This window comes from Talaromyces amestolkiae (assembly GCF_001896365.1).
Source record: "Talaromyces amestolkiae strain CIB chromosome Unknown scaffold14.1, whole genome shotgun sequence".
In the NCBI taxonomy this organism is placed as follows: Eukaryota; Fungi; Ascomycota; class Eurotiomycetes; order Eurotiales; family Trichocomaceae; genus Talaromyces; species Talaromyces amestolkiae.
Genome location: NW_024468050.1, coordinates 796,842 through 817,301, shown reverse-complemented (window position 1 = coordinate 817,301; position 20,460 = coordinate 796,842). Strand labels below are relative to the sequence as shown.

General features: G+C 47.9%; 7 protein-coding genes across 7 annotated transcripts; 1 reads left to right on the top strand and 6 right to left on the bottom strand.

Annotated features, from left to right (window-relative positions):
- Positions 1-532: 532 nt before the first annotated feature.
- BHQ10_007218 (uncharacterized protein) lies at positions 533-1,639 on the top strand (the record flags this gene model as incomplete). The annotated part of the gene is made up of 1 exon (XM_040879890.1): positions 533-1,639. The coding sequence occupies one exon, from the start codon at positions 533-535 to the stop codon at positions 1,637-1,639; it is 1,107 nt and encodes a 368-aa protein (XP_040735722.1).
- A 165-nt stretch (positions 1,640-1,804) lies between these two features.
- Positions 1,805-2,585, bottom strand: BHQ10_007217 (uncharacterized protein; the record flags this gene model as incomplete). Its single annotated transcript, XM_040879889.1, has 2 exons — positions 1,805-2,049; positions 2,108-2,585. The coding sequence occupies 2 exons, from the start codon at positions 2,583-2,585 to the stop codon at positions 1,805-1,807; spliced, it is 723 nt and encodes a 240-aa protein (XP_040735721.1).
- Positions 2,586-3,129: 544 nt separating this feature from the next.
- Positions 3,130-7,062, bottom strand: BHQ10_007216 (uncharacterized protein; the record flags this gene model as incomplete). Its single annotated transcript, XM_040879888.1, has 2 exons — positions 3,130-4,025; positions 4,074-7,062. 2 exons carry the CDS (start codon positions 7,060-7,062, stop codon positions 3,130-3,132), a joined length of 3,885 nt encoding a protein of 1,294 aa, XP_040735720.1.
- A 5,114-nt stretch (positions 7,063-12,176) lies between these two features.
- On the bottom strand, positions 12,177-13,333 carry BHQ10_007215 (uncharacterized protein; the record flags this gene model as incomplete). Its single annotated transcript, XM_040879887.1, has 4 exons — positions 12,177-12,239; positions 12,292-12,410; positions 12,481-13,170; positions 13,222-13,333. 4 exons carry the CDS (start codon positions 13,331-13,333, stop codon positions 12,177-12,179), a joined length of 984 nt encoding a protein of 327 aa, XP_040735719.1.
- A 569-nt stretch (positions 13,334-13,902) lies between these two features.
- On the bottom strand, positions 13,903-14,448 carry BHQ10_007214 (uncharacterized protein; the record flags this gene model as incomplete). Its single annotated transcript, XM_040879886.1, has 3 exons — positions 13,903-14,101; positions 14,151-14,230; positions 14,287-14,448. 3 exons carry the CDS (start codon positions 14,446-14,448, stop codon positions 13,903-13,905), a joined length of 441 nt encoding a protein of 146 aa, XP_040735718.1.
- An 819-nt stretch (positions 14,449-15,267) lies between these two features.
- BHQ10_007213 (uncharacterized protein) lies at positions 15,268-17,426 on the bottom strand (the record flags this gene model as incomplete). The annotated part of the gene is made up of 5 exons (XM_040879885.1): positions 15,268-15,314; positions 15,365-15,633; positions 15,730-16,658; positions 16,708-17,015; positions 17,066-17,426. 5 exons carry the CDS (start codon positions 17,424-17,426, stop codon positions 15,268-15,270), a joined length of 1,914 nt encoding a protein of 637 aa, XP_040735717.1.
- Positions 17,427-18,715: 1,289 nt separating this feature from the next.
- BHQ10_007212 (uncharacterized protein) lies at positions 18,716-19,902 on the bottom strand (the record flags this gene model as incomplete). Its single annotated transcript, XM_040879884.1, has 5 exons — positions 18,716-18,780; positions 18,835-19,114; positions 19,162-19,619; positions 19,675-19,804; positions 19,864-19,902. The coding sequence occupies 5 exons, from the start codon at positions 19,900-19,902 to the stop codon at positions 18,716-18,718; spliced, it is 972 nt and encodes a 323-aa protein (XP_040735716.1).
- Positions 19,903-20,460: the final 558 nt, after the last annotated feature.

Sequence of the window (20,460 nt, the reverse complement as noted above, 5' to 3'; positions counted from 1 at the left end):
CATAATCCACACCAACCAGTGGCAACCACACACCCAATCATATAAACTATATCACACCTTATTGGCAGTCCGAACAGGGTTTGCTGTATATACTCGACTTTAGCTGACGCTAATGCAGAAAATTCCACGATACGAGGACTCGGGATGCAGTGTGTCTCTAGGGTCCCTAATAGACCCTCCCTGTCTTCACGAATCAGCTCTTCGATATCATAAATTTGCTGACCCTCATACTGCAACTACCACGGAGCGAAACGTAAGAAGAAATTATCCCGACCTAGACTCATGACTAGTGTTCGTTGAGCCTTTGTTGGGTGTGGGCATGCTGGCACTGTAGCAGCAAACCGCTGGCTAGAGTTTCCCAAGGTCCTCATCGCCTGTCAACCACGCGAAAAATCTGCAGGGCATTTCCTGCTGGCTTGATATTTAAAGAGGGAACTATGCCGTGTAAGCGAAATTGTCGTCAAGCCACTTACTCTTCAAGTCATCTTTACCAGACGCCCAGTTCAAGACAGACCTCTGCTAACTTCCCAAAATGGCAGACTTTGACCCTACCTCTGTCAATCTCGACACAGCCGACCCAGCACAGATCATCTGCTACATAAACGCTAGCAGCAATGAATACAATGGCCACATGGGAGCACGGATCTCATCCATCTTCGTGATCCTCGTCTGTTCCACCCTGGCAACCCTCTTCCCCATCGTGGCTCGTCGCACACCAAGCCTCAAAATCCCCGTGTACGTGTATCTATTTGCACGCTACTTTGGTACCGGTGTCATCTTAGCTACTGCTTTTGTACACTTGCTCGATCCTGCCTATGATGAGATTGGTCCCGCTTCCTGTGTCGGCATGACGGGCAACTGGGCCGTGTACTCGTGGCCTCCGGCTATTGTATTGACGTCTGTGGTGGTTATCTTCCTGATGGACTTTGCTGCCGAGCTCTACGTCGAGTCCAAGTATGGCGTGAACAACGAAACCAACAACATGACTGGACGAGCATCGATTGTTCAAGAGCATGACCACGCTCTACCGGAAAACATCGATGCCAGCACTAACACCAGAAAAGTCGCCGAGACAAACTACAACGGCAGCGACAGCAACAACAAGGACTGGGACACATGGAGCGACATGGACTCCACCACCGCCGAAAAGTCCTTCCAGCAACAGATCGCCGCTTTCCTCATCCTCGAGTTTGGTGTCATGTTTCATTCTGTTATCATCGGGCTAAATCTGGGCGTTGCCGGCGATGAATTCAAGACCTTGTACCCCGTCATCGTCTTCCATCAGAGCTTCGAAGGTCTCGGAATCGGCGCCAGAATGTCCGCCATCCCCTTCAAGCGCGGTAGCTGGTTGCCCTGGATTTTCAGCGCGGTGTATGGTCTGACAACACCCATCGCAATCGCAATCGGTCTCGGGCTACGCAAGACGTACAACCCCGGCTCAAACACGGCTAATATCGTCTCTGGCGTCTTTGACTCTGTCTCGGCTGGCATATTGATCTATACTGCTCTTGTGGAGTTGCTGGCTAGGGATTTCTTGTTTGATCCTTGCAGGACCAATGATCGTCGCCGGTTGGCTTTTATGGTTATCACCACGATTTTGGGTGCGGGTATCATGGCGCTTTTGGGTAAATGGGCTTAGTCTCGTATCCAGTATGGATGTGCTTTGCAGATTGCTTGCATTCATCTCTATCTTCTACCAGACATTCAACATCAAGCTGGGCAGGCTGTGCCCTAGCAAAAATTTTCCTTGTGTACTTGTACTTTGACGACATCAATAGACCGAACTTAAAGAATACCTCCTCGCTTATCCCTCCCTCTTCATGATAGTAACCTTAGTACTCCCCTCCGCGCCATACTTTGCGAAATCAATAGTCAGAACCTCAACGTCCCTCCAGCCATATCTCCGATACAACGGATATCCAGCATCTGAAGCCTCCAACCATGCTTCTGTCACGCCCAAGGTCTTAGCATCCTCGAGGCCCTTATCCAGCATCTTGGAGCCTATGCCTAGTCCTTGAGCCGAAGGGTCAATCGTCAATGTTTCCAGTACTATTCCACCAGTCTTGTAAGTTATTTCATCGATAGTCAGAGAGAGAAAGAAACATACAAGCAACTTTCTTCCCACCAAGATTCTTCGTCCTCAACTTCGCCATCCCACCAAAGAAATCATTACACACCGTCGGATTCGCAGCTCCTTCCCAGGGTAAATCCTTCCATGTATCCTCCACAGGAAACGGGACATCCGCACAAAACCTCCACGCCGCAAATCCAACTATCTTCTCGATTGCATCACCTTCTTTCAAGACGGCTTTGTAGATGTGAAAGTCAGGACTGGTTTTTAGCCGCTCGTTTAGGCCCCGAGCGCGGATCGCGTAGCCCTCTGTGCTGGGGAGACCAAACATTAACCTGTTCAGAGACAAGGGTTGTTCTTTGTCTGATACTGTCTCAGTGAGGCCCGCGGTGTTGGTTCTGCTGAGAGCATAGGCAGATGGGCCGTCAAAGGCCATGGATTCTATCTGTGCGAGGGCCAATGTGTCATTTTCGTCCGCGGGGACGATTGAGATGTCTGGTTTGGATTGCGCCATTTTGTCAACTCGTGTCTTTTATCCTTTATCTATTTCTTTGAATTGATTCCTCCTTTTTGTATATAACTCTCGTTTGCGAGATAGTACTCGAAAATAATAGAGAAATGACTCAGAACAGTGATAAAAATTCTCAGAGAAAGTCACGTAGGATCCACCCACGTCGAACACGAGGAACGGTATCAAATCAATTTATTTCTTGACTCAAGTGGCTCCAGCAATCAGTACGTACTTATTGAATTATAATCGTGATATTAAATCCTCAAGGTACACTTTAACTGTTAAGTGCCGTTGAATTGTCCGTATATTTAATTTAAAGCGCAATATGCAGTAATAAAGCTAAACCCGTTCAGGTCCCCGATGTTACAGTACTTCAAGAAGATTGCTTCAAACAGCCGACCTCAAAGCCGACAATGCTCAATTCAAATGGTATCATCAACAGCTAATAGATAAAAGAAGATAAATGACAGTCATGTCGTAGAATCGCTATCAATCCTGTACGGTAGGCTCAAGGAGTGTAAGATATGATACAAGCGGAGGAAGTGAATCAAAACCCACGAAACAGTTCGTCATTCCGATAGTGGAGTTCACTTCCATCCTCGGACCTCGCCAGGTCAAAGCTATTTCTGGCAGTCCACTGAACGTTGTCAACTTTGCGAGGTGCTCGATTGCGTTGGCTGTGGTTCGCGAGATTTGTGGTACGGGATCGAGGATGTTCGACGCGATCGATGAACGCTTCCATGCGCACTGTGCCCATTGGATCAAAGAAGCTTCCGTTCCCAATGCTGGATGGTCCACTTGCTTCGGATGTACGACGACTGACGCTGCTTCTTCCGCTCATCAAACCCGGAGCGATACCCATAGATGATGTGGCGTAGATATCAGAGGAAGCTGCTGTAATGGCGCTGTAGTTGGAGGGTAAAGTCGCATGGCTGGAGAAGCTGCGGAATGCTGCTGCCAGTGGAGCTTGAGCCTTGGGCGCTGTGTTGCTACGTTTCCGCGTATGACCTGCGTATCTAGGAATAGTGGGCGGATCTGCTGCATCCATGATCGGTTCGAGGTCAAAGCCGGTGCTAGAATATTCAGGGTTAAGTGTTGAATTGTCGGTAAAGGATCGTTTGCTTGGCTGCGGTCGAGGTTTGCCTTTGGCAACCCTGATCGAATCTCGAATAGGGTTTCGACGTAGACTGGCTGTTGGTGGTCGAGTATCTTCCTGTGGAATTGGTGGCGGAATTGCAGGCAGTTCACCCATGCCGATGGAAGTGTGACTTAAGAACGAAAGTGCTGTCAACCATACATAATGACGCTCGATGGACAATGCCGTAAACTTCAGAGCACGCTGAGGTGTAAGAATAAGGATTGATCGGTTGAATGGAGCCGTAACATTTGACCCTTTCGGCAAAGGTGTGTCATCTTTGACATCAAGCACGGATTGAATAATAACTAAAATATTTTAGTAAATGTGAATAAAACTCGATCATCACGACTCACGTTTTCGACCATTTTTACCCAGGAGTGCAGGTCCGCTGGTCGGCTGCTTACTACTCCACATAACAGCGCGCTCGTAAGGAGCCAGCCATACCCATCGCTTGTGTCTTACTCCAGTGCTTGTAATGCTTGCAGAAACCTCTTCGGTACTCTTTCCAGGATCGATCGTGTCTTTATGATCAGACATGCCGAATGATTTCCGTCGACGAACGTACTTGAACATCCACTCGCCAACCATAGTCTGCGCAATGGCGTCAACGACATTCGTTGACTGATGCTCAGAAACAGGTTCTTCTATGCTGTACGACTGAGCCTGGGACCGAATCGAGCCTGGACGGCTAGACGGAATCCTACGCGCAGCTCTCTTTGGGCGATAGATGACAGCTTCATCTGTAGGTATAGGTGGAAGTGGCGGCAGTTGGGGACTATCCGGAGCATAAGATGAATTGGACATTCCAGACATGCCAGAGGCAGACATTGGAGGAGGCGATCGACTGCCAGCTCGCTCTTGTTGGTCCTTCTGCATGGCGGTTGCCGATCTGACTTTGCGCAGTGTAGGTTGTCTGGTGATACGTCGCGATCGTCGTCTGGTCGAACTATTTCCATCACTGTAAGGCGTGGGACTTTGACTGTCACTGTTCGTGGTTGGCACATTCCTTGAGCTAAGTCGTACTGGAACGGGGAATGGAGGACGAGCTGCACCAGTAGATGCACTGTCAATGCTAGGGTCGCTTGGACTACGGGGACGGTTTCTCTGGTGTGCAGCAGCGCCGTTGGTAATCAATGTCGATCGACGTATGTCAGGCTGTTTTGACCCAGCTGAGCCCTTCGACTGAAGAGTTTTCCGTCCAGCATTGTCTCCACCTTGCGCAGTTGAAGGCAAATCAATATCGAATTCATCCTCTTCGCGTAGGGTATCATTGCTCAAGCCCGACCGATTAACTAGTCGACCAGACCGCAAAGTATAGGAAGCCATGGGACGATTGAATATCTCGTCGTCGCTAAAGACATCGGGAAGTTCGGGTAACATTTCTGGCAATTCATCATCATTCGTGTCAAATCCAGCAAACAGGCTGCTTGATCGAAGCGGTCTGCGGATATCAGACTTATCGTCTTCTGCCAAGGGACCATTGTCATTGTTTCCAGGATAAGCTTGAACAAGATCTGGCTGGGGTTTTGCTTTCTTGTCCTTTTCTTTCGAGTCGAACGTTCTGTTCAGAGGCCTATGGGGAGAGCGTGGAGGAGGCGACATGAATGGCATTGAAATCAGTTCTGCATCGACCTTATCTTCCTTGTCTAAGATTGCTGACGGGAGGAGGCTAGCGGGGAGCTTGACTGGGCGCTGATCGACTTGAATTGCTTCCGTTTGCATACCAACGGATCGCATGTCGTATGACTGCTCATATTCTGTCTGAGTTGCTATGCTCTTCGTATGCGGAGGCAAGACAAGGCTGGTGCGTGGTGTTGCTGGCTCCGATCCTGGGGGGATAATAGCAATCGTTGGCACGGTTGGACTGTTTAGAGTTGTTGGCTGGACTTCTTCCGGAAGACTTTGAGTCGATTTGTCGACTTCAGATATCGCATCAGTCTGCGTGGAAATAGAGACAGTTGGTAATTTGAGGGGTACTGCAGGTTCTGTAGGAGCTTGTGTGTCAACGGTAACGGGCTCAGTAGCTGCGATGGAAATCACAACACTGTCGGTCTGGCACGACGTGGAAGACATTTCTACAGCAATCGGTTCGACCGCAGTATCTTTCATTTCGGGGACCATAGTCGAGGCAATTTCAGGCTCAAGTTCTGGCTCTTTGACAGCTTCAACGTCACTTGCAGGTAGCAGAGGGGATGGGGGCGGTGTAAACTGGATGCCAACATCGCGATATTCCGGTTGTCGTTTGACTTCTGTAACATTGGCTGTAGGCGCAGACTCGTCTAAATTGATGTCCCTTGCGCCAACAGCCACATTTCCATCCATAGATAAGCCTAGTATCTTCCGTGCTTTGAGAGCTGTATTCAAAGACGATTGTGAAGCCACAGAAAGAGGCCGCATCTCCGGTATCTCGTCTACGAGATCCATATAATCTTCCTCGTCCTCGTCAAACGCCAGTTCGTCCGCCAGGTTGAATCCATCTCCCTTTACACCATTTGCGTTGGCAAAACTCATCGAGGAGAATCGACCACTATTCAAGGGCTCTCCGTCATATGTGCTAGCGCTACTTGCACTCGTTCGGCGTCGGTCAAAGGCACTGCTGGATCGGACGCTGGCGCTATCCAAAGTCGTACTGTTATCCTTCGCGGCGTCCTCGTCGGCGTCATGTATTTTCTGAAGATTGCCTGCAGCCTGTGCCGCTGCGACTTCGTGTAATATGGTCTTAAGCCTATTCTCCACAACGTGCACTTTTCGTTCCCAATTTCTCCTCTCGGTGTCCCAATTTTCCCTATCTCGTTCCCAGAGCGATTGAGATCTATCCACTTCATCCTCTTTGGACTTTAGTTTCTTCTGAGCTTGTTCCAAGCGTTTGCGGACGTCCGTGATATTTTCCACGGCCTCGTCTCGCTCCTTGGCTATATCGGTAATTGCTGACAGAGTACCTCCTTCGAGCAGGCTCATCTGTTTTTTCAGGGAGCGATTTTCTTTGGTGACCTTGGTCATGTTTTCATTCAGTAACTCATACTCATTTTGTGACTCGTCAAGGCTCGTCTCCAATTTGCCTATTTCCTTGTTTTTGCTCTCAAGTTCCCGCCTCAGTGACAGGATCTCGGAAACTAGGTTTGCGTGAAGGGTTGGTGTAAAACGGCGCGGGTCAAATGTAGAAAAGGGCTCTTCCTCTGCATTGTCGGAACCTAGGTCGTGATCATCAACAACGGGAGAATATGGTTCAAAAGCCGATGAGGGTATCGCGCCAAGTGACGAATTCCTTCGATGATGAGACGTCGCCCTCGACGGTGCTCGAAAGGGCACCGGTGGCGGTGAGGAGAACGTATCTGAGTCCATTGTAATTTCAATCCACTTCTCCAAATGAATATTGCCAATTGTTCCCCGGTATTTATGGAAACATGTCGTCCAGCATGAGGTCAGGTACTGTTGAGATGCACGCGGGCCCAGTCACAGGTCCAGCCTGATCGTTGCGACGGTTGTATAAAGAGTGAGGCTCAACCTGTAGCCGAATGATCGATTTAAATGAAATAAGGAGATATTCAAGATTGACAGAACGGAGCAAAAAGAACGACCAGCGATATTCGACTTCCGTTAGAACAGAGATGGGCTGGAAGGTAACAAGAAACTGTAAGAGACATAAATTGATTTAGTATCTGTGCACTACCAAATGAACATTCTCTTGAACCCTCTGCGATTAGACTTTGTGATATATGGAAGGACTGAACTTACCAATAATGAGTGAATGGCGTTGAGCTCGCAGATCGTTGACTTCTGCGACAACTTGCCACAAACTTAAAGCATATTGCACTTTGCAATTGCTGTCAATGAAGACCTTGGGACGGTGATGGAGTAAAACAACAGGCAGTTGAAAGCAAACGGTTGAATGAAACAATATCCAATCGCGCTAACCAACGAAATAGAGTCTTGCGCTGCTTAAGGTTTTAAGGAGAGAGCGCGACTCGCGAGACTGCGACTACATAGTACATACGTACCAACACGACGACGAGCAGGTGCCACAGGAGTGGAAATGACGGCCAGCCCTCCCCCCACGCAGTCTAGCACTAGAAGACGACTAGTACGACTACGATGACTAGACATTTCCTCCAAGCTTGGATGAACGGACCAGTCTTTTGGAAACGTTCAGAGCCGAGAGAGCTAACTCAAGAGAGTCATTCACCCTAAGGGAGTGGGTCCTCTTGGCTTGGAAGCTCGCGATGAAGTGAGAGGATGCATGAGGCTTCTCGGATTCTCTGCTCAGAGCGTTCATTATTCCTCGAGCTCTGGTGGAGATGCCTGGCTGCGAAGTGGGAGACTTACGGAGTACGGGTTCGAGCCATACTGAAAAAGATGGTAGTACGGGATGCTACTCCGTAGTTAGCATGGTCAAGAATACGCGATGCGTTTTAGTACGAATTAGCATAGAAAAACATACCCACTTAAGTGCCAGGCAAGGTTCTCCTATTTTTCTGATTTGTTTTTTTTTTTTTTTTTTTCCTTTGAGCGCTGATGACATAACAGGACTGGTCGATATCTCTCCTCGCGCAAAAAAGCGCAGAAGACGAATCAGATGAACGACTGCGATATTGGAGATCCGCAGCAATACTGAGTCAGGGGCTTGATTGGATATTGATCATGCACAATTTTGGCACCAAGCCCGTTAGGCTTCAATTTAGGCTTGCAAATTAGCACGGTCTGCTCTCGCTGGTGGCGACGCTGGGCTAAGCTAGTTTAAGAATTGACACCCTTGCGTCTGTTCGTGTCACCAGCTGGAAACATGGAGTCGATCGCTGTTCGGTGCTGCTTTTCTTTTTCTGTCGCTAGCGCGTCTAGTTCAAAGTGCTCTACATGATGCATCCTGTACGTGGTAATTAACAATGGTTTTGTCCAGGTCTCGCTCGAGCGGTAGTCGCGGCGCGGAGTACGAACACGTCGCGGTACGGAGCACGGAGTAGATGCGATGAATTCGATAGAAATCAAATAGCATGGACGACTTGTCAATTCAAGAGTCAAAGAGCGCACTAGGACAGTAGCATCCGCAATCCCGGCGAGACGGCATGATTTTTGTGATGGGGCTGCGGCCATGCGAGAGACGGAACGGCCACCGTTGCAATCACATTGAGCAGCAAAGGTTGATTCGACCGTCACTAGATTCGTGGCAGAGCAGGGTTTTGAGGACAATGTAGATGAAACATTGAAACATCGAACGATAACGAGGTATGAAAGAAGACCGAGATGAACGGAAAGTTGGACAGAGATAGAAAGGGCTGCAGGAAGAGGAAGAATGATCGGCGAGGCAGGAGCGACCCGCTCCTTCTTTGGGAAAGCGCAGACCCGGAACGAGGAACTGAGGAAGGGACCAGTGGACCTCTCCTTCCGTGGACTCTCTCCCAGTCTCCTATTCAACTACTACGGTACTGTGTATGTACTACATACTCCGTAGATTATCATCCATATTATGCCCGTTATTGCAGTTCGTGGCCTATATCACAGCTTCTTATTGCAGCTGCCTCATAGCCCGCAATCGTCATATTCAATGCCCTTCGCCTCGACATCCCCGACTATTCAATGCTGAACCACATGCATTCTAACGGCACGAAGCATTGACAGCACGCTTGCTGTCAGGGGGCTTTATCTCTGATATTAACTGGTTTACGTATCCAATAGCCAGGCCACATTTCAGTTAATGTTATGCTCTCAAAAGTCTCGACCGCCGCGGCTAATCCGGAAGGTTCAAAGCTTACGTGAACGATAAGAAAAGGGGTTAGGCTCTGCGTCATGCTCAGCCGTGTCTCTCGGCGTCTTGCATTTACCTTTTGTGTAGCACGGAGTATAACTACCCAGTATGTACTACTCCATACACAACGATCAATCGAGATTCTGGATACGGCGAATTGGCAAGATGCAGTCGTTACCGCTAATCCAGACCGGATAATGCCCTCTTTGGGTCGAGATTTGTATGCAAGGGCCACTTGGAGTTGTACGTGTGCGACATATTATTAGGCCACCACGAGCATTTTGACATTTGACAGATCGATCAGTTACAATCTTGACTCAATCAGCGATCGAGTATCACTCCTCCTTTGTTTCACAATTTCAGATTCGGATAGCCTGAGTCACGGAAACTGCACTCCGGGGTCCGCACCACTCTTAGATTGGACATTAAATTAGTTTCACGGTCTGGCTACTGGTATGAAAGAAAGATGTAAGGTTGCTCCTCATACAACCTATACGTAGTATGTTTTCGACTCATTATTGTATACGTATCACATTCTTCATCCAGCTTCCTTCTCTCACAGACTCGGACTACATGATATTTGCCATATTATAGACCGCTCAGTCTCTTTTAAATTATCTCAATGCCTCGATTGTAACTTCCTTGCTTTAGATATCGAAGAGCGCTTTGTGATCGCATCGTCAAATTTGACAGGATTCCAGGGGACACAGCTCAGTAATGACTCGAGTATATCGGACGAGTCAATACGTAAGAGGAAAACTTTCCGAATCAATCAATATTATGGGAATATGAAGCAATTATTGAAGAATCAGATGCTTCTTGGAACGAGAGATGACTTTGAGGGGCTGTCTGGCTGTTTATGCTTCGAGTGCTAGTACACGCGAACATAAAAGAGAAAGGTCTTTCCATTGATGTTTTACAGAAATCATTACAACTCTCGAACTAGGACAATGAAGTTTTGCAGATCATGTATCGATAATAGTCGATCTATGTCTGAAAGACGAGATTCAACATCGGCATGATTAGGGCTCGCTCGATACGAAACGAATTTAACAACGATTACCTGGATAGGTAATTTATCAAACCATGGTTCCGCTTTTCCGCCATTGACTACAATAGTCACAGCGAACACAGCACTTGAAATTGCATATTGACAGGCTGATAGGTGCATGGTGTAATCATCAATCTGGAACGAGTCGCCACAAGATCAAAGAAGACTACAAATAAGAATTGAGGAAAACTAAGAAACCCGGTGTCCAGTCAACGCAACCGGAATGGGTGAGTCTTACGAATAGTAGCTGACTCAAACGGAGACCAGACCATACGCGACGTCACAACAGCCTCGGCGTAGCCATCACCTTTACTGATAGTAGCCTAGGTGTTTAACGAATTTCTAGGAAAACCTAGAGCTGCATAATTGCTTTCCCAACAATGTCCATAATCATGTTCGCACAGTGCAAGAAATGTAGTAAAGACAGCATCCAGATGGTATGAGGCAATTTGGGATCTGTGAGTAGTAGTAGTCTCTTGACTGTCTACTGTAGTTCCCCTAAGAAATAGGGTTGGCTCTCATAGAGTCTGTGTTGAAGCCAATCCATTGCGTGCATACGCTCCTTAAAGACTGTTTTGTATATTTTCAATCGTATTCCAGTGAAGTCAGGCTTTACGTCGTTGTGGATTTTGGCCGTGATCTCCGCCTTCAGTGATACGGTTTCATCTTGACGGACATATGCTTAGGATGAGATTCATGAGAGTCCTAGGTTATCAATGGAACCAGTGGAAACTGTAGCCGTCCGTGCTCACTTTTGTTGTATCAGACTTCATCCATCATGAAGTCTTGAACTTGAAGAGGCACATGGTATTCTAGACTTCCACCAGTCAGGACGTATCTTGGATTGATATAGAACTGTCCCACATACAGGATTGAACAACTCTTTGTGAAAGGCCTCTTTGAGACTAATGGCTAAAAATGAATAGTATAATATATCTTCGATGATAAAAATATATAGGGCGATTTTACACTTGAGCTACATTGAGCTTGACACGATAATATGACTGGATGTATCACTATGCGTAGTATATGACTGTGTTTACTGATATGCATGACTTCACTCACAATGCCGATTTCGTTAACCCGACAGAATCATTCGACCCATCTAAACCAGCTGTCACTATTGATCACGACATCAATTGAACTCGTCTGAACACTGCTCAAGATAACATATGCATTGCCTTGCTCTTTTTCACCGGTCCGCTCTGGCCACACGCAATCAAAATTATATCAGCAATGTCGATTGCATTACTCGGCCACGAAGTGAATTTGTATACTCGTGCTAGATATACTTCCGCTATCAACCAAATTAGGACTTGGGTTGGATGATATGCTAAACTTGCTCTGTTGGGTGGCTTCTATAACGGGGAAACTTCTATGGTATGGCTCTAGACTCCCTCTCCCTTGATTTCATGTTGCTCTTTGGGGCTATGTAAATATGGCAAGCAATATGACCTAGATAAAGTTGACCTATACTCTATAGCTCACTATAATCAACTTTACTACTATGTGTATATAGAGTTACAAAATTCGAACGGGTTTGCATATCACCTAGCCTTTAGTAGCGACATTACTAGAATGGCCAATACCGATATAAAAAATATCTCATTCAAATCATTCTTCATGTTACCGTAACTAAATGAACACTCAACGTACGTCTGAACATCAAAAATCCATCACTGCATATTCATCACAAACTTCCATGAGCTTCTTCCTCGTACCAGGTTCCTAATCCAGCTTTAGCCAGTCAACCACACAATTCAACTTGCTAGACACTCACAGTACCACCATGACCCGCATCCGGAATCATAAACAACCTCGACCCCGGCCACGCTTTGTGCAGTTCCCACGCCGTCTGCGGCGGACAAACGACATCATATCGTCCCTGAATTATCGTCCCTTTTTCCTCATCAGTACAAAAATCCACCCCCTTCTCTACCCACGGGACTAGAAAAGGTGAACCACATACCAGGAATACCCCTAATCCTCCTCATATTCTCTTCCTTCAATATCTGCCCTTCCTCCAACCACGCTCCATTCGCCTCATAATGCGCCTCCAACGTCGCATGCGCCATCACCCAATCCTCATCCATCAACTTCTCATACGTCGAAGGTGTATGCGTCAACGCCCCAATCGTTAATTCCCATCTATTCCACTCCCGCGCCGCCTCAACCTTCTTCTTTCTTGCCACTTCGTCACCCGACTCATTCAAGATATACCTATAATAACTCTCCACCGGCGTTTTTCTTTCCTCATCATCCAAAAACTGCAAAAACCTCTCGTATTCTGCAGGCCAAATTCTGGCTGCACCACCACCGGGCAACCGCGTCCACTCGATCTCTTCCTGGGTCGCCGTAAATATCCCTCTTAGCACCAATGAACCCACCATCTCCGGAAATCGTTGCGCATAAAGCAATGCAAGCGTCGAGCCCCAGGAGCCGCCGAAGAGCATGAACCATTTCTTCACATTCAGATGTTTGCGTATCGACTCAATGTCATCCAGCAAATGGTGCGTTGTGTTTTCTTCTACGCACGAGTTTGGCAGGGATTGACCGGCGCCGCGCTGGTCATAGAGTACGACACGGTAGATGAGTGGGTTGAAGTAGGAGGTGTTGGAAGGGGAGGTGTTTCCTCCTGGGCCGCCGTGGAGGAATATCACTTTCTCTCAGTGAGTAGGTGATTCCTAATGTTGGTTTGAGAAAGACGTACCTGGCTTTCCGTTTGGGTTGCCGTATTGCTCGTAGTGTAGTTTGTGGATTGAGCCGACAGACAGAAAGCCCGTGTCAAAGGGAGGGTTGTGGGTGTATCCTTCAACTGTCATTGAGATATGTGTTTACAATATTCAAGGATGGTTTCCGTTGATATGTTCGAGATCACGCGGTATGTACTGCGAGTTTATACGTGTCGATTCGAATGCAACGGTGATGTGACTCATTAGATGTCATTGATAACGAGATGCTCACCCCACAACTCCACTAGACGGTATCTGGATTTGATAGCGTGACATCTCCAGGAATGCAGCATTCCAAGGCCATCCTAAAAAGCAAATAAGTAGAACACTCTCTCCACGATGTAAAATTTATCTGAACTTCGTTGCTGAGCGGTGGGTTCCACTATACAAACATCTACAGCCAATAACCGCTACAATATAAGAGTACTTCATCAACAGTCCAAACTTAATATAAACGCTATATTACAATTAAAAGAAGAAAATTGAGCCACTAGGTATAGGTATAGGAATTCAACAAGTCAAGTCAGGTTAGGTATAATGCGAATCGAAGCGAAGCAGCCAGCAGTCCTTTGTTTGTTCATTCATCGTGCTTGTAGTATCTTATCTGATCCCCTTCCTTGCTTAGATAGAATTGAAGATCAAAAACATGGCGAAATGATTTAAAGCAAGAAAGCAGCAGCACCGAAAACAGCGGCGAGACCGGCACCGGCACCGGCAGCGACGTGGGAAGCGCCACCAGTGAAGGCGGGGGAAACGGCGGTAGTGGTCTTTCCGGCAGCAGGGGCAGGAGAAGGAACGGAGCTGTAGGGCTTGGGGGAGCCGGTGCCGAGAGGGGCGGGGACGGCGGTAGAGCTGCTGCTGTTGGATGTTAGTATTTCGCTGCTAGAAGTGAAAGTGCAGGACGTACCAGGAGTTGCAGATGGTGACGGTGGAGCTCAACAGAGGACGGGTCACGGTGTACGAGCCGGTGAGAGTGACGGTACCGGGCTGCTAACATTAGCAATCATGTTCATTGCGACATGTGACCAAGTATGGGATCATACAGCAGTAACGGACACAGTGGAGCTTCCAGCGACGAAGGTGGTGGCCTCAGGGCAGTATGTCTCGTAGGAAGTGATGACCTCGGTGACAACAGGAACGCTGGAGCTAGCAGAGGCGAGAGCGCCCGCAGCGAAAGCGACGATGGAAGCAGCAGTGAAACGCATGTTGACTGATGTTGTTGGTGTTGAGAAATGATTATATAGATCAAAGATTAACAAGAAGTAAAACTGCAAGACGTGGTACGTAAATCGAGTTGATTTAGCAGAGCGTGAGTGTAGAACGAATGTAATCGGCGTGAAACGACCGGGACAGTTGGGTTGATTCAAAAGAGTGAATTGAACGGAGTGGTTCTTGAGGTTGTTGGAGAGAGAAGAAAGAGCGAGCGAGGCGGCGCAGAAATAGATGGGGGAAGCGGCAAAGGGGACGGCACGCTAAATATACTAAAGATACAGCTAGCACCGACTGAGTTGGCTGGTGGGGAGCCTACTCTCGCTGACTTTGAACTCAACAATAATGTTTTTAAATCCTTGCAGTCGTTGATTCCTGGCTGACTACGTACAGTCAAGCAGCGAAAAGTAAGGATCGCTACTGGATCATCGGTATCCTTACTTGACTCACTCAACTCAAGTCTTGCTGTGTACTGTAGCATGCTAAGTATCTTCTTCATTCAGGTTACTTGATTACTTGCAGATCGTCAGGGGATTGCTCTGATCTCCTGTATTGGTCGTATATAATACATCTAGACCGTATTGAACCCACGCTAACTCCACGGCGGTTAGTGCTACTGCCAGGAACAAGCCAATCATCTCCATCACAGAGGATTTAATTAAACCATATCCACATTGGGCCGGTATGGAGCTGTATCGGTAATATACAGTAAGGACGTGATACCATCAAATCTACTTTCCAGTACTAGTAGAAGAGTAGATGCAAGGACAGAAGGACTACTTATTTTACACTCACTATCGTACACGACGTACTGGTTATCCCTCTACTCCAAAAATCTCCTTGACAAGTGCCTTTTTGTTCACTACGCTTTGTTAGCGTCTTCATCTCCAAAGAGAAACAGTAGGAACATACCCTTGCCCATTGCATTTCTCGGAATAGGCCCATCAAGAACCTTGACTTCGTGCGGAAGTTTATACGCTGCGAGACGATCGCCTAACAGTCGACGCAGATGGAGTGGACCCCATGGTTTGTAAATGCCGCGGCTGCTTGTCTCGTCGCCATTACTGTCAGTCAGCCCTTGCGATGCTGTGTGTTGTTCTTTCAGAACGATTACCGCGGCCACTCTCTGTCCCCATGTCTCAGACGGGAGACCGACGACAGCTGCTTCCGCAACTTCAGGCCTGTAAATATTAGACTTGCTCTGTCAAAATAGATGAAAGGTGAATGAAAGGTAAGGAGAACGTAAGGCAAGGTAGATGAAGGTAAGGTGTACGCACAATGATAACAGCTCCCGCTCAACTTCAAGTGCGCTCACTTTCTCGCCTCCTGTTTTGATGATGTCCACACTAAGACGGCCCTGGATAAAATACATTGGCCCACTAGCCCATTCATTGCGGCTTCCCCCGTCACTGCCCTCGACTATCCTTCGCACCGCGACGTCGCCTGTGCGGAACCATTTCCCCTTACCATCGTCGTCTGCAACAAAAGCCTCTTTGGTGGCTTTGGGATTACCCCAGTACTCACGAAAAATCGTGGGTCCGCGTAACTGGATTTCTCCTATTCGTTCACGGCCTGTCTCTTTATCGATCTCTTCGCCGGGCAAAATTACTTCCTCTTTGTCCGTATCCCATAATCTGACCTCAACCGATGGTAATGGCCAGCCCACGCTACCGTCAACGCGACCTCTGCGGTCTAGTCCACAGCTTATAGCCATCCCTACTTCAGTCATACCGTAACGCTCCAAGAGGACATTCCCATCACTCAATTCTGTCCAGGCGCTTTTTGTCGGCGTCGGTAATGCCGCTGATCCCGAGATATTCAATCGTAGATTTTTCCGCGAAATTGCCTTTCTGGCTGCAGCTTGAACGTCGTCGGGCAATGAAGGAAAATCTGCCATGAGCCGCGTGTACAAAGTTGGCACACCTGTTAAGAAGGTGATGTTCTTGTAGGCCTTTGGATTCTGGCCTCGTCGCTGCTCTAAGAATCGCGCAGCTAATCGATTCCAAATAGCAGACGGAGCCGCTGGGACTGGCATGAATTCAATTGTCGAGCCCGCAAGAATCGGGACGAGGAGCGCATTCACAAGGCCGTGTATATGGTGTAGTGGAAGAAGATGTAGCAGTCGGTCTTTGGGAGTATACTTCCAAGCCTCGATCAAAGACTGCGCTTGGGCTTGTAACGCGGATAACGGTAAAAAGACACCTTTCTGTATGATGATTAGTATGCACCGCTGTGCTGATCTGCAAATAACGTACCGGTCGATTCGTAGTCCCAGAAGTATACAGCATAAGACCTCCTCTTGCGTCTTGTACATCGGGAAAGTCGACTTTCTGTGATATCTCAAAGTGACCACGCATTGGGACACCATCTATCACATCGACAATCAAATCATCTGCGCTAATGAACCAATTTATCATTTTCCGAACTTTCTCCCCTCCAATTTCCGTCAAAAGTAACATCTTTGCGTCCGCATTATCTAGGATGTACTTGACTTCAGGGTAAGGGAGACCAGGCAACACTGGGACTGCAATCGCATCACTGGCCAGGATAGAGAACAGGTTCACTTTTATAGTCAGTCTAATTCTTTGAGGCCAAGAAGCTAGGACACAGTACCCACGGAATAATAATCATTCGTCGCCGCAAAAGCAACCCTCTCGCCCCTGAGAGACGATACTCCTCTGGTGGAACATTTCTTTATGAGTCGCTTTTGTGATTCAAGAATATCCCTAGTTAGGTCTGCATAGGTGAATTTGCGTCTCGTATTGAAGTGTTCCACGGCTACACTGAGCGGGTCGTGGGTGGCAAGAGCTTGGAAGAGGTTTGATCTGTTCGATGGACTTGCATTGACTAAAGACGATAGCCTGCGATGTTGGCGGTGGTTGTTTGCAATGAGCTGCTTGACCAGGAAGGTGCTGCCTCGTGATGCATCGCGACGGACTTGCGCACAAGCCCTTAGCGATACACGAATGAGCATGTTGATTGCTGATACCTACATAGCCTTCCAACGTTGGCTTATGTCATGCCCTGTAGAGTTGTTGTCGTAGATAAAATCTGAAGCTAGAGACGTTGATTGGATCTGACGACTCGACTTCCGCGGCAATGCGAGTGGAGTCTGGACCTTCCCTATGGAAATTTAACTGATGTCACCTGTTCTCTCTCTCCTTCTTCATATCATCAACAACGACACATACACTATAATATCAATGCGAACCCTAAGTACACAATTACTCAACAGGCGCATCTTTGCGACCATTCCCACATCAACGTCGCCATACCGATCAGCCATAACCCGAATGTCCTCAACAGCTTCATCCACGACTCCGGTCGAGGATGCGATGCGGGACAAGGTCTCTCAACCCCATGCAACTCTTTACTATTAACTGAAACTGACACTTTATGATCACAGCTTGTCGCAGAATTCACCCCCACAACCCTCCAGATCCGCAACGACTCACATCTCCACGCCCACCATGCGCCGATGCAAGGTAGTACATCCAAGGAAACCCATTTCCAGTCCGTCCCTCTCCCTCTATTTGCGTGTCGCACGCACACGCGCAGCTGCTCACGCTTGTCCATCTAGTGTAACAATAGTCTCAGACGCATTCCAATCCAAACCGCAACCGGCGCGTCACCGAATGGTCTATTCACTTTTCAAGGAGGAGATGGCCCGCGAAGGAGGGATACATGCGCTACAACTACGCACGAGGACGCCAGAGGAGGAGAGGAAGCAGGCTGAAAGGGAGGCCCAGAACTGATCGGCTATATCCGTGCCTAGGTACGATAGAGGACAAAAATAGCGATTGTTTATACTAGGTATATAAAACGAGCATACAAAGAGAGCAAATCATTTATTATTAGAACAATCTAGCGCCAAAAAGAAAAGAACAGGAGAAATGAATGGCAGGAAAGGAAAGACAGACAGGAAACACACAAAGAAGCAAATCTAATATGTACAACGGCAAGCAGCATCAGACTTGCCATTGATCGATTCGTTTCATTGACGAGCTAGAGAGCGTCATGCAGGAAGAATAGCTTTTGCAACATAACAAAATTGGAAAACGACTAGAAAAGTAGACTACAATTGGGGAATCGGCGGAAGCGATAGTGATGGTAGGTGGATACAAGAGCAAAAACAGGAAAGGAAACACGAATTTTCAGCTGTACAGACTGCAGGACAGGAATTATAGTAGAATAAAAAGCAAAAGCCTGGATATTGGTCATCACACGCTTCGTTAAGCCAGTTGGTATCGGCTGATAGTGTCCTTAATGAGACTTGTTGGCTTCGGTGACACCCACGGCGACACCGACGACAATCGCAATAATGAGGACTGAAAATGTTAGCTTCTAGCTGAGGAGATTATAATCAAATAGACAATACTTACTAACGACAATCAAAATGTACCACTTCCACCGTCTTGCGTTGCGAGCACTGACAATAGCGCTGTCAATCTGCTTGTTGGCGTTGTCGACGTTCTCAACGACATCATTTGCGCCTTGGTTGATTTGTTCCACGGCGGGTTCCTGCTGTTGAACCAGTTCGGCAACTTCCTGGTACAAACGGGCCAATTCAATCATGTCCTGCTCGATCTTGCGAATGGCGGTCGATCGCTCCAAGGCTGCCTGTCTGGCATCGTTGGCCTGTCGTGTGCGMAAGCCAGTAGACTAAACTAATTAGTATTATGTCTTCAACAACAAGACGATAAAAATACCTGGAAGCTCTGCTCCTGTCCGAGCAGAACGGCCTGCACACCCTGATCAACCTGATCCGGGGTAGCATCTGGGTTGGCAATCTCATATCGTCGGCGGACCTGCTCCTGAAGACGCTTCTGGAACTCGGACTGAGCCTTCTGGTATTGCTCGATCTCCTTTCGCAAGTTACGGCTGGTGACATCGATCTGAGTCTGAACGCGCGAGTCGCCGGATCCTGGGGTCTGCTTGATCTTCTTCAAAAGGTCGCGGAGGTAGCGGAATGTGTTGTTGATGTCGTCCTCCACGTAGTCGAGGTTCTGGCGAGCAGCCTGGTCTTCCTTGCCCGTGCTGGAATCGAGGAGCTCGTGCTGCGCCTGCGCAAGTCGGGTTTCTCTCTTTGTTCGGAGTTCCCGGAGACCATCGTTGATTTCAGTGCACTTGTTCAGAATGCTGGTAGTGTTATTTGCCTGGCCCAATTCTGTCGTCACGCCGTTAGTTATGAATATCAACGACTATTAGCTGGTAGAACTCACCATAGCCGCCGTTTCCGGACTCGACATCGTTGTAACGCTGGGATTGAGCGGGGAAGTCTCGCGATGGCTGAGGAGGGTCATAGGGATTGGTCTGCTGGCTGTAGGGATCATATTGGCCGTAGCCACCACTCTGTTGGTTGCCGTAGTTCTGATACTTGGTGATTCATGGTCAGTGGATTTGAAGCTCACAACGAGGCGCGCAACCGTTGATGACCGGGTCGAACTCATTTTTGGTGATGGAATGACTCACACTCATTCTGATTGTGTATAGTAAATTCTAGAAGCCCGAAAATGTCGAGGTGGTGTTGTATCCCGAGGGTCGTCGACGAGATTTGCGTGGAGGCAACGGCAATCGCAAGCTGGCTGCTGATGACGGTTGCGAGTAAAATATGGCCTCTGCAATTGCGTAGAAATTGCTTGCAAATAAGGTATACGGATTAATCTATTTAAAATAGATCCAGAATCCACCGAGATGAAGAGTGAAGGAGGAAGAGAGATAGAAAAGGTAGTCGGAGTAAGATGAAATCGGTAGGTAAGTAACACGGGGCAGGGAAAATAATTAAGAGACTGAAACACAGCAGAGACACCGCAGTGACAGACCAGCCATTCAGCTAAGCAAGCTGTGGCGCCAGCGGCTAAAGCGAGCCGCCGCTGCCATTGGCCGGGACGTAAAGCACAGCCCTTGTACCCACCATGCTCTCTATTCTTGCAGTACTTTACATAGTCTGTACAAGTGTGTACCTTGCAATTTTTCGATAAAGGCAGCAGCTTTTAATATTCTAGAGC